This window comes from Nannospalax galili, unplaced genomic scaffold (genome assembly GCF_000622305.1).
Source record: "Nannospalax galili isolate Female #2095 unplaced genomic scaffold, S.galili_v1.0 scaffold300, whole genome shotgun sequence".
Classification (NCBI taxonomy): Eukaryota; Metazoa; Chordata; class Mammalia; order Rodentia; family Spalacidae; genus Nannospalax; species Nannospalax galili.
Window position 1 is genome coordinate 3,196,042 of NW_008347322.1, and position 11,812 is coordinate 3,207,853.

At 49.1% G+C, this 11,812-nt stretch overlaps 1 protein-coding gene across 1 annotated transcript in view; it reads right to left on the reverse strand.

Annotated features, from left to right (window-relative positions):
* The window catches only part of Prrt1b (proline rich transmembrane protein 1B), an 11,488-nt gene extending 6,403 nt beyond the window's left edge, over positions 1-5,085 (reverse strand). The window contains exons 1-2 of the mRNA XM_008844026.2: positions 4,996-5,085; positions 4,660-4,762 (exon numbers count right to left, since the gene is read on the reverse strand). Coding sequence (XP_008842248.1) covers positions 4,660-4,762; positions 4,996-5,085 — 193 coding nt within the window. The remainder of the gene's footprint in view (positions 1-4,659; positions 4,763-4,995) is intronic.
* Between the last annotated feature and the right edge of the window lie 6,727 nt (positions 5,086-11,812).

Below are 11,812 nucleotides of genomic sequence, written 5' to 3' on the forward strand. Positions count from 1 at the left end.
AAAAAAAAAAACAGCAGAGCCTGCCTCCCACACACCACACAGTGCTCAGTGGTCTAGTAAGGGGATGTAGGGCCCAGAGGCCAGATGTTTGGGGAAACATGGCTGCAGACCTTGACCAGATTCCCAACTTGGATGGCGTCTTCAACAAACTATCACAAAATGTCAAGCAAGCTGAAAAGAAAGTCTGTGATCATGAGTGTCTGAGTAAGCACCACCAGAACCAGGGCAGGAAGCTCCAGGCATCTGTCTATTCTATGGGTTACAGTCCTACCCAGCAATCTGTCTCACTGAGATCAAACCAAGTATCCTGATTGTCAGGATACCTACTGAGACCCTGCCCCCAGCAGCTCAGTCAGGACTCTGCTCTTCCTGGGTCCCTCTTGAGGGGCTGACCCTATTGATTCCCTTCTGAACCCCACCCTGACCATGCCACCTGTCAGGTCTTGAACAGCAAACCAATCTGATCCTCAGAAATTAAAAGCATTGACACGCAAAAAATTAATTACATTTAAGAACTCACAAAATCCAAAACAGGGATTCTTTGGGAAAATTAGGCTTAGCTGATTTATCATAAAATTTCTCTGGGGGCTGGAGAGATGGCTCTGCAGTTAAGAGCACTGACTGTTCTTACAGAAGATCTGGGTTTGAATCTCAGCACCCACATGGCAGCTAACAACCATCTGTAACTCCAGTTTGAGGGGAATCCGACAGCCTCTTCTGTCCTCAGGCATTTTGAAACACAGGTGCACTTACACACATGTAGGCAATACATTCATACATATAAAATAAAAATTTAAAAAAATAGTGGTGCATGTCTTTAGTCCTAGCACTTGGGAGGCAAAACCAGCCTGGTCTACATATCAAGTTCCAGGCCAGCCAAGGCTACATAGTGAGACCCTATCTTAAAAAAAAAAAATCCACCGGGCATGGTAGCACACACCTTTAATCCCAGCACTCAGGAGGCAGAGGCAGGCCGATCTCTGTGAGTTCAAGGCCAGCCTGGTCTACATAGTGAGTTCCAGGACAGGGCTACAGGGAGACCCTGTCTCAAAAAGACCAAAAAAAAATAAAAAATTCAGGGCTGGAGAGATGGCTCAGCAGTTAAGAGCACTGACTGTTCTTGCAGAGGCCCCGGGTTCGATTCCCAGCACCCACATGACAGCTACAAACTGTCCTTAACTCCAGTTCCAGGAGAATCTGAAGCCCTCTTCTGACCTCCGTGGCATTGCAGGACATGGATGCACTCACATACATGTAGGCAATACATTCATACATATTAAAAGAAAAAATCCTCAAAATTAAAAACATTAGGCCCTTAAAAACAGAAGAAAAATGACATGCTATCCACACACCCTCAGTCAGCCTCAGATGTTGGAAGCCAGCCACTCAAAATCATTAAAGTTCTGAAAGAGAACCCTCCATACCAAAGTTGATAGCTCAGGAATGAAGGCCTAAGAGTTTTCCATTGTTGTGTAAATTTCTGCAAACTCTGTGGCACCAAACCCAGCCATTTATGGGTTCCCAGTTCTGTAGGTCAGAAGTCTGGGTGGGCTGTGCTCTGTCTCACAAGGACATGTCAGGCTAACAGGAGCTCCAGAGAAGAAAACATTTTCTTCTTTCCTTTTTTTTAAAAAAAAAATTTTTCGAGCTGGACATCGTGGTACATGCCATTAATCCCAGCACTTGGGAGGCAGAGGCAGGTGGATCTCTGTGAGTTCAAGGCCAGTCTGGCCTACATAGCAAGTTCCAGGCCAGCTGGGGCTATAGGGAGACCCTGTCTCAAAAAGAAAAAAAAAAAAAATCCTTTGTAGCCAAATTATCGGGAGAAATTAAAATGTCACATAATTATAAATTCTACAAAAATGTTCATATAATAAATAATAGGTCAGAGTTTGTGGTATGTATCTGTAATCCTAGCATCTGAAAGGTAGAGACAGGAGGATCAGGGGTTTAAAGCCATCCTGGGCTACATCAGACTGGAAAAAAAAGGGGGGTGGGTAGGGTAAGAAGATGGGTCAGTGGGTAAAGCACTTCATGAGCAAGCATGGGGACCTTTGTCCATTTCCTCCACACCTACATGAAAAGCCAAGCACAGCCATGTGGGGATGGGGGTGGGGATCCCCAGGGCTTCTGACCAAACCAGTGAGCTTCAGGTTCAGTGAAAGAATCTGTCTCAAAAAAGGTAGAAGCTGGACATGGTGGTACACACCTTTAGCACTTGGGAGGCAGAGGCAGGTGGATCCAGGCCAGCCTGGTCTACGTATAAAGTTCCAGGACAGCTGGGCTACAGGGAGACACTGCCTCAAAACACCAAAAAGTGTGGGGCGTGGTAGCACATGCCTGTAGTCCCAGCACTTGGGAGGCAGAGGCAGGCGGATCTCTGTGAGTTCAAGGGCAGCCTGGTCTACATAGAGTTCCAGGACAGCTGGGGCTACAGGGAGACCTTGTCTCAAAAAGACCAAAAAAATAAAAACAAAAGTTAAAATAAAATAAGGTAGGGCACAATAGGGGAGCACACAAGCACTCTACCCCTGCACAGTTCCAATGTGTAACCAATATACCATGGATGTAAATGCTTCCTGATAAAAGGGCATTGACTGCAGGCACACATAGGGATCAATCTCAAAATCATCACACCAAGTAACAGAAGCAGACCGATCCTGCCTTCATAAAGTCTAGAAAACGCCATCTACGACCTATAATAAAGCATGCAGCCCTAGGGACCGAGGTGGTGGAGTAATTACCAGGGCACAAAGAACCTGATGACTCACTGGTCCTGGCACGACGGAACTTGAGGAATGTGCAATATTTCAAACCTGAGCAAAACATACGTTTCAACTCTGTGCAGTTCAGTGTATTTGAACTATATCCCAGAGTAGAGTTAAAAATGTTAAGAAAACTTGTTAAAGGATGGTGTGCTTTAGTGTCAATTGACACACCTGGGTTGAGGGAGCCTCAACTGGGGAATTTCCTCTATTGGACTGGCCTGTGGCCATGTCTGAGAAGCATCTTCTTGATGAGTGATGTGGGAGGGCCCAGCCCACTGTGGGTGGTGCCACCCCGGGCAGGTGGGCCTGTGTTGCATAAGAAAGCAGGTTGAGCAGGGCCAGGGGAGCAAGCCAGTAAGCAGCATTCCTCCATGGTATGTGCTCCAGCTCCTGCCTCCAGAGTTCCTACCTTGGGCTCCCTGATAAACTGTGACTTGGGAGATGTAAGCCAAATAAACCCTTTCCTCCCCAAGATGGTTGTAGTCAGTGTTTTGTCACAGCAACGGAGAGACAAACTAGGACAGATGGAGATAAGAGTTCAGGGATAGAGCGCATCCCTGGGTTCAATTCCCAGTACTTCAGGGAAAAGAGAGAAAGGGACAGAGACACAAAGAAGTTCTTAAAAGTCACAGGGCTGGGTCTGGAGAAAGGGCTCTGCAAAGACTGACTGCTCTTGCTAAGAACCTGGGTTCGATTCCCAGTACCCACATGTTGGCTACGAACCATCCTTAACTCCAGTTCCGAGAGAATCCGAAGCCCACTTTTAAAGTCACAGGACTACGCCAGGACTGGTGGCACATGCCTATAATTGCAGCACTCAGGACACAGAGGCAGGTGGACCTCTGTGAGATTTGAGGCAATCCTGGTCTACATAGCCAGTTCCAGACCAGCTGGGGCTACAAGGAGATTCAGTCTCAAAAAAATAAAAAGAAAAAAGAAAGAGGAACTGAGTTTGGATCCCCAGCACCCACATAAAGAGAGATGGTGCAGAGGTTAAGAGTGCTTACTGTGGCCGGGCATGGAAGCACAGGCCTTTAATCCCAGCACTGAGGAGGCAGAGGCAGGCGGATCTTTGTGAGTTCGAGGCCAGCCTAGTCTACATAGTGAGTTCCAGGACAGCTGGGGCTACAAGGAGACCCTGTCTCAAAAAAGACAAAAAAAAAAAAAAAAAAGTGCTTAACTCAGAGGACCAGAGTTCAGATCCCAGCATCAGCATGGGACCCAAGGCTTCCTCTGACCTCCACGAGCACCCACATAGTTGTGCACACACGCAAAGTGAAATCTATCTTCTTTAAAAAGCAGAGGTGGAGGTGTGCACCTATGTAACCCCAACGCTGTGGAGGGTGGAAACAGGAGAATTGCTGAACCTAGTTGGCCTCCAGTTTAGCTGAAAAATGGCGTATCTCTCGGCACAGAGAGACCAAACCATCCATGTCTCGGCACAGAGAGACCAAACCATCCATGTCTGCTTGTGGGAGCACCCCTCTCTTCCAGGCAATCCACCATTGCCACACCTAGCCTGCTCCGGGTCAGACCAGAAAGAACGGGAAACCCCAGAGGCCAGCCTGCTACTCCCGGGAACCCCCGCCCAGGTGGCAGGTTTGGGAATGGGACCTCGGACCAGGGACACACCCCTCTGGGCTTTCCCATCTATGAGATGAAAATAAAGTCGTGGTGTTAGGTTCTGGCCGGCTCTGGCCGCAGGTCCTCCTCGGGTGCGCTTTCATCTTAAGGAATCCCACGGACTGAGAGCCCAGCAAGCACCTCAGCGAGTTAGAGCCACTGCGGACCCAGCGGGTCCCTCGGGGATGCCGTCCCCGGAGCGCCGGGCCCCTGCCCCAGTTATCATAACAAAAACCGCAGTTTCCCTGGATCCCGCCAGTGCAAATACCTGCCTGGCCCGATGGCACCGAGATAGGGGCCGCTGGGTAAATAAATCTGCTGGCAACGCCGCCCTCCGCGGCCTCGGGCTCTCGGGTTCTCGACACCCGAGCCTGCAGCGACATCCCAGCCGGGACGGGGGGAGGGGTGGCTGAGGGGTGCTCCAGGGTCTGGGGCATTCTCGAACCGGGAGGGGGAGAGTGGAGCAGGGTGCTGCCCGCCGTCCCAGCATCCACTGCAGCAGGTGCTGGGCGCACACGGTGCGCCCCTGCGGGGGTCCCCAAGCCTTCCCGGAGCCGGACGACCGACACTCTGCTGGGGTCCCCGGCACCACCTGATGCCTCACCTGTCCCGGACTCCCGAGCGTGCGCAGGGACCCGGCCTCCGCTCCCTCCACGCTGTGTGTGGCGGCGAAGGGGAACCTGGTGTGGGGCATCCTCGCGCCTCCATCCATCCCGCGTGGCTCTTCCCAGCCCGCGCCTGCGTGGGCTCTCTCAACCCCGGCTCCTGGCCCGGGTCACCCCTTACCTCCCCCCTTGCTCCGTCGACCTGAGCCTGGTCCCAGATCAAAACCACCACGATGAGGGTCCGGGAGGGAAAAGCAGGCTTGCAGGCACCCGCTGTCCCCCGGCGTCTTCCCCAGCCGTCCCCAGCGATGCGGAAGAGGCATACATTCCTGCACTTTCCACCACAGGCTCTTGGTAGCCCAGCTTTGGGGACGGGTGTCCGTGGTGCGGGCCCCCCAACTCCTGCGCCCTGGAACCGCGCGCCCGGCGCCCCTCACCTGCCTCCATAGCCGGAGCTGCAGCGGTGCGCGCCGGCTGCGCAACTCCCGGCCTCACGCCTTGGTCTCCGGCTCGCCTGGCTGAGCCGGCTCGGGTTTCCTGGTGCCGGCTGCGCAGCGGGTTAATAATTGACCGATTTGTTTGCCGACGGCTGTGTCAACACTGCGCTCCTTCGCGCCCTGGTGCTCGCTCCGACCCGGCGTCCTCCCCGCTCCGGATTGCGCTGCAGAGGACCTGGAGCGCAGGACCCGCTCGGTGGCGACTGCAGGAGCCCACGGTGGAGTGGGAGGGCCTGGGGTGTGGCGGAAGGGAGCAGCCCAGGGAATGGGGCGGGCGGGAGGTACATGCAGTTCCCACGGGGATCCGGACGCACAGCCCAGGAGAGCCCTGGACCACCCGGGAAGCGAAGCAGGACGTATCTGCGAAACGCAAAGCCAGATGGAATGGCCAGGTCTTTTTTTTTTTTTGGTCTTACACGGTCTCACTGTAGCCCCAGCCGTCCTGGAACACACTATGTAGACCAGGCTGGCCTTGAACTCAGAGATCCGCCTGTCTCTGCCTCCCCAAAGCTGGGATTAAAGGCGTGCGCCACCACGCCCGGAACTTGTTTGTTTGTTTGTTTTGTTTTGTTTTAATCAGGATTCCGCCCAGGCTCAGAAAAGCCAGGAGTGCAGATTTGCATGTGAGATCTGAGATTTAGAACAGCATGCACCAAACTTTATTCCCTGAAAAGTACCAGTCCAAAGAATGTGAAACAGGTCCCAGCCCAGCCAACGCAAGACACAGCACACACAACGCTGGCTCGCTTGACAGCCTTTTAATTTCATAGCTGAGCTTCCAGGCCAGAAGGAAAATCCCCAGGATAAAGAGGGAGCAGCCCAGGAGGAAGGGGGGGAGAGAAGGAGGGGGGAGGAGGAAGAGAAGAAACAGTTGAAGAGGAGGAGAAACTGCTGAGGAGGGAGCAGCTGCGTTGCTGGGAGGCACCTAGAACCTTCTTGGTCAAGGCTGAGTTTTATAATGGAGTATTAAATGGGGCTTGGCCTTGGATCCCTGATAGGCACAGAGGTAGAATGAGGAGAGAGGGCAGGAAAGTCTGCCTATGGCTCACAGAGCTTCCAAGGAGGCCACACTGACCCAGCTGAGGGTCTGGACAAGGAAATGAACTCTCCCTAGGAGCTGGAACCACATGTACTCAGGGTTCAAATTTAGACCATTCACATGGTCTAGAAACCCCTAGACTAAAAACAGACATTAAAAATAAAGGGGTGGGGGGCCGGGCATGGTGGCCCACGCCTTTAGTCCCAGCACTTGGGAGGCAGAGGCAGGTGGATCTTTGTGAGTTCAAGGCCAGCCTGGTCTACATAGTTCCAGGACAGCTGGGGCTACAAGGAGACCCTGTCTCAAAAAGACCAAAAAAATAAAATAAATAAAAAATAAAATAAAGGAGTGGGGAAACTAGGGGTGTAGCTTAATTGGTACAGTGCTTGCCTGGCATGCACAAAGCCCTGAGTTCGATTCCCATCACCATATATGCTGGACATGGTAATGCAAGTCTGGGGAGGTAGAGGCAGGAGGTTCAAGATCAACCTCAACTACACAGCAAATTCAAGACAGAATGAGCTACATGAGACCCTGTCCCAAAATAAGAATGTCATGGTGGCACACACTTTTAATCCCAGCATCTGGGAGGCAGAGGCAAGAAGATCTCTGTGAGATTGAGGCCAGCCTGTTCTACATAAGGAGTTCCAGGCCAGCTGGGGCTAAGGGGAGACCCTGATTCAAAAAATAAATAGGAGCTGGAGAGAAGGCTCAACAGTTAAGAGTACTGGCTGCTCTTGCAGAAAACCCAGGTTCAATTCCCAGCACCCCCATACTATCTAACAACCATCCATAACTCCACTTCATAGGGATCTAATGCCCTGTTCTGGCCTTGGAGACTGTACAACATTAGCGCACTTACACACACACATGCAAAATATTATGGAAGTGGAACGCTTTTGCAATGTGATGGTAATGAAGAACTTCGCAGCAGGGAAAACTGTTTAGACAAGAGACAGGTGGGGGGAGGTGAGCAGGAGTCTCCTATCCTGCCCCCTGTGGTTGCCCAGGATGGAAGTCTTTGTCTTCCAAAGTTTCCACATTCCTGTACCTTTGTGGCCCGGTGTTTCGGTGTTTCCCTGCTTAATTACCACATGTACCTTTTACCTAATTGTCACCTCTGTGTTTTGCCTTTTGTTTGCATTCCCCCACACAAGTATTAAAAGCCCTCAAAACTTGAACTAGGGGTCTGACTCCTTTTATTCGTGGGGTCAGTCCTGATAGCATGAAATTATTAAACTTCCTCTCCTCACCTGACTTTGGCTTTTTGTCTATGATTTTTCTGTAACACCACCACTCATACACATAAAGTATGTATAAATAAATAGAAACCCTATCTCAAAAAGACCAAAAAATATATATATAGTATGATGATAGATAGATAGATAGATGATAGATAGATAGATGGATGATAGATAGATAGACAGACAGACAGATAGATAGATAGATAGATGGATAGATGATAGATAGATAGACAGACAGACAGACAGACAGACAGACAGATACAGATAGATAGATAGATAGATAGATAGATAGATAGATAGATAGATAGATAGATGATAGATAAATGATAGATAAAGACAGATGAATCAGGATGGGGTTTGATGGTAAACACTTGCTTAGCATACTCAAGGCCCTGAATTTGATCCCCAGCACCATAAAACAAAAAAGGGAGGGAAAGAGCATTGAGACTTACCAAAAGCAAACAAAAACCTGCTCCTGTGGGACACGCCCTTCACAGAAGCTGAAGAGGCTCCAGGAAAATGTAGTGGAAATAGAGGACACACTAGTTGGATGCTAAATGCTCTCGCCTTGTGATGGTAATTAAGACTTTGGAGCAGGAAAAGCCCGGAGATGAGAGATACAAATGGCAGCAGTAGCCGGAATCTTCCCCACCCCCAGGAGAGAAGTCTTTGTTTTCCAAAACCTGCCACATTCCTGTGACCTTTGTGATCACACACCAGTAAACTACTTACTTATTATCATATATGTACCTTTTTATTTAATGATCACCTATGTGCAGTTTTACCTTTGACTGGCATTTCCTCCAATGTGACTATAAAGTTTCCCAAAAACTTGGTGGGGGAGGGGCTGACTCCTGATCCCTGTGTCAGTCCCCGATACAGTGAAATTAAACTCCCTCTCCTCACCTGACTTTGGCTGCTGGTCTCTGATTTTTCTGTAACAAAAGCACCCTGAAGATGGATTCACAGTCCCCAGTGGGCAAAACCCTCTGGGAAACAATCCACCAGGAGCAACAGTCCATAGACTTAATAGCAGGATTTAGCATTTCATGAGTCAGGATCCAATCAGGAAAACAGAACTCACTGGGAGTATCTCCCATTAAAGCACAAAGGAAAGTCAGTGATGGAGCTGGCTTTAAGGGTGGCAAAAGCTAGCCAGAATGGAGGAAACCAACAGGAAACTTACCCCAGGGCAGGCACCGGGAATGCAGTGTTTGAAGAGAATTTAAAGACAACAATAAAAGTGAGTAGAAGTTGCGGGGCTGGAGAGATGGCTCAGCAGTTAAGAACACTGGTTGTTCTTGCAGAAGACCTGGGTTCGAATTCCAGCACCCACATGGCAGCTAACAACGGTCCATAAATCCAGTTCCAGGGGAATCTGACAGCCTCTTCTGTCTTCCGCAGGCACTGCACGACACTGGTGCACTTACCTACACACAGGCAGTACATGCATACACACAAAATTTTTTTTTTTTAAAGTTTTTTTAAGTGATTAGAAGTTGCTCTGCTTTTAACCAGGAGTCAGTGATTCTAAGCAATGCCAGTGATAAAACATTCCTCTGTGAAGTCTTTCATCGTTCTAAATTCTAAACAATTACTGTGGAAACCAGCAGATAGGTTCACACATTCATCCTGTCCCAAGAATATGACCCTCCACATGGGAAAATATGAAAATATCAGTACCTTCTCAACAAAAAGACTCAACCAAATAAGTCCCACTCATACTCTCAAAGTTCAAGTGTGAAAAAGTTAGATATTTTCTTTAAAAGTGATTTTTAATTCCCTCCCTCCTCCCTTCCTTCCTTCCTCCCTCCCTCCTTCCTCCTTCCTTCCTCCTTCCTTCCTTCCTCCCTCCCTCCCTCCCTCTCTCTCTCTTTCTTTCTTTCTTTCTTTCTTTCTTTCTTTCTTTCTTTCTTTCTTTCTTTCTTTCTTTCTTTCTCTCCCTCCCTCCTTCCCTCCTTCCTTCCTTCCTTCCTTCCTTCCTTCCTTCCTTCCTTCCTTCCTTCCTTCTTCTTTCTTCTTTTTAGACAGGGTTCCCTATAGGCCTGGCTTTGGATATGTAGAACAGGATGACCTTGAATTTCTGATCCTCCTGCTTCCATCTCCTGCATGCTGGGATTATAGATGCCCACAACTCCCGGTTTATGCAGTACTGAGGATCCAGCCAAGGACTTCTGCACATTAGAACAAGCACTCTACCAACTAAACTACACCCATGGCTCAATAAAAGAGCATCCTTTTCTTTTTTGTTTTCCAGCTATCAGATCAAGAAAACCTTAGGAGCTTTCTAAGGAGGAACCTTAAGTGCATATCACTAAGTGAAAAGAGGTTCCTGCATATTGTAAAATTCTACTGGTGACTTTCTGAAAAAGATAAAGTTCTATCAACAATAAAAAGATGTATTGGTGGCTAGAGAGATGGCTCAGCAGATAAGAGTACAGGTTAAGAGTTCCAGGGGATCCAGTGTCCTCTTCTGGCCTCTGCAGGCATTGCATACATGTGATGCACATACAGCTGGGGCTACAGGGAGACCCTGTCTCAAAAAGACCAAAAAATTAATTAATTAATTATGAATTAAAATAAATTTAAAAATAAAAAGAAAGCCAGGTATAGTGGCACATGCCTTTAATCCCAGCACTTGGGAGGCAGAGGCAGGGGGATCTCTGTGAGTTCAAGGCCAGCCTGGTCTACATAGAGAGGCCAGCTGAGACCTTGTCTCAAAAAGACCAAAAGAAAGAAGGAGAGATTGAGAGAGAGAGAGAGAGAGAGAGAGAGAGAAGGGACATTGGAAAAATGCATGTCCCAACCACCCAAAAAGGGCTTGGCCCTTCCAACCACTGGAATGTTAGGGGATGAATCAGACGGAAGGGGCCCAGGATTCCACGCTTTTAGGCCTCCAGGAGCCCATGGTCACAGCATCAGTAGGCAGACACTCCATAAAATTCTTAGTGAACAATGGGACAGAATTCTCAGTTCTAAAAACCCTGTTGGAACCACTTTCCCAGGGGAGAATTCCTATACATGGCACAACAAGCAGGGTCAGCGACTACTGCCTCACACTTGAATGTATAGTCAACCTGGACCACAAGCAGGTGCCCCATTCTTTTTAGCGGCTCTGGACTACCCTTTCCCTGTTTGGGGTAGTTACCGCCTCTGAAAACTGGGCGCTATTATCACTTTCTTGCCTCAAGACACAGATCTCTTTCTCCCTGTGTACCAACTTTCCTTCATCACCCCGTCAGGAGAATATTTGCTGTTCTCCCCTGAATCTCTGGAATCTGGAAATCGCAACTCCAGGGACCACCTCAAGGATCTACAACAGTTTCCCCAGGTATGGGCAGAAACCAATTCCTCACCTACCCCTGGCTTCATGGCTCATCATCGACTGGTTGTGGTAAGTCTGCTGGCCACAGCCACGGTGATCTGGGTTCGACAGTACCCTATGAGCCAAAAAGCTAGAATGGGAATTGCCACACATACAATGAGGCTATTAGAGGCCAACATTCTTACCTGGTGCCATTCTACCTAGAACATCCCTTTCACTCCAGTCCATAAACTGGGGACTTCAGATTTCTGTCTCCGGGAAGTCAACTGAGATCATTCATCCCACAGTCCCAAATCCTCACACTCTGCTCAGTCTTCTCCTGCCAGGCCATCAAGTCTACACTGTTTTGGATTTAAAGGATGCTTTCTTCTCTATCCCTTTGTCTGTTAGCCAGCCCATCTTTGTTTGAATAGACCAACCCATTGTCTGATGAGACTAGTCAACTGACCTGGACCCAATTGCCCCAAGGGTTTAAGTTGTTCAAAAGGATAGGACAAGCTTCAGAGCCTCTCATCCTGACTGGACACTGCTTCCAGTGTGTGAATGACCTCCTGTTAGCTGCCACTGACTCAGCCACCTGCTTAGGAGGCACCCAAGACCTGTTTCAGTTGCTTGAAACTCTGGGGTACTAAGTCTCTGCAAAGAAAGCTCAACTTTGCAGGCTGGAGAGATGGCTCGGCGGTTAAGAGCACTGATTGCTCTTGCAGAGGA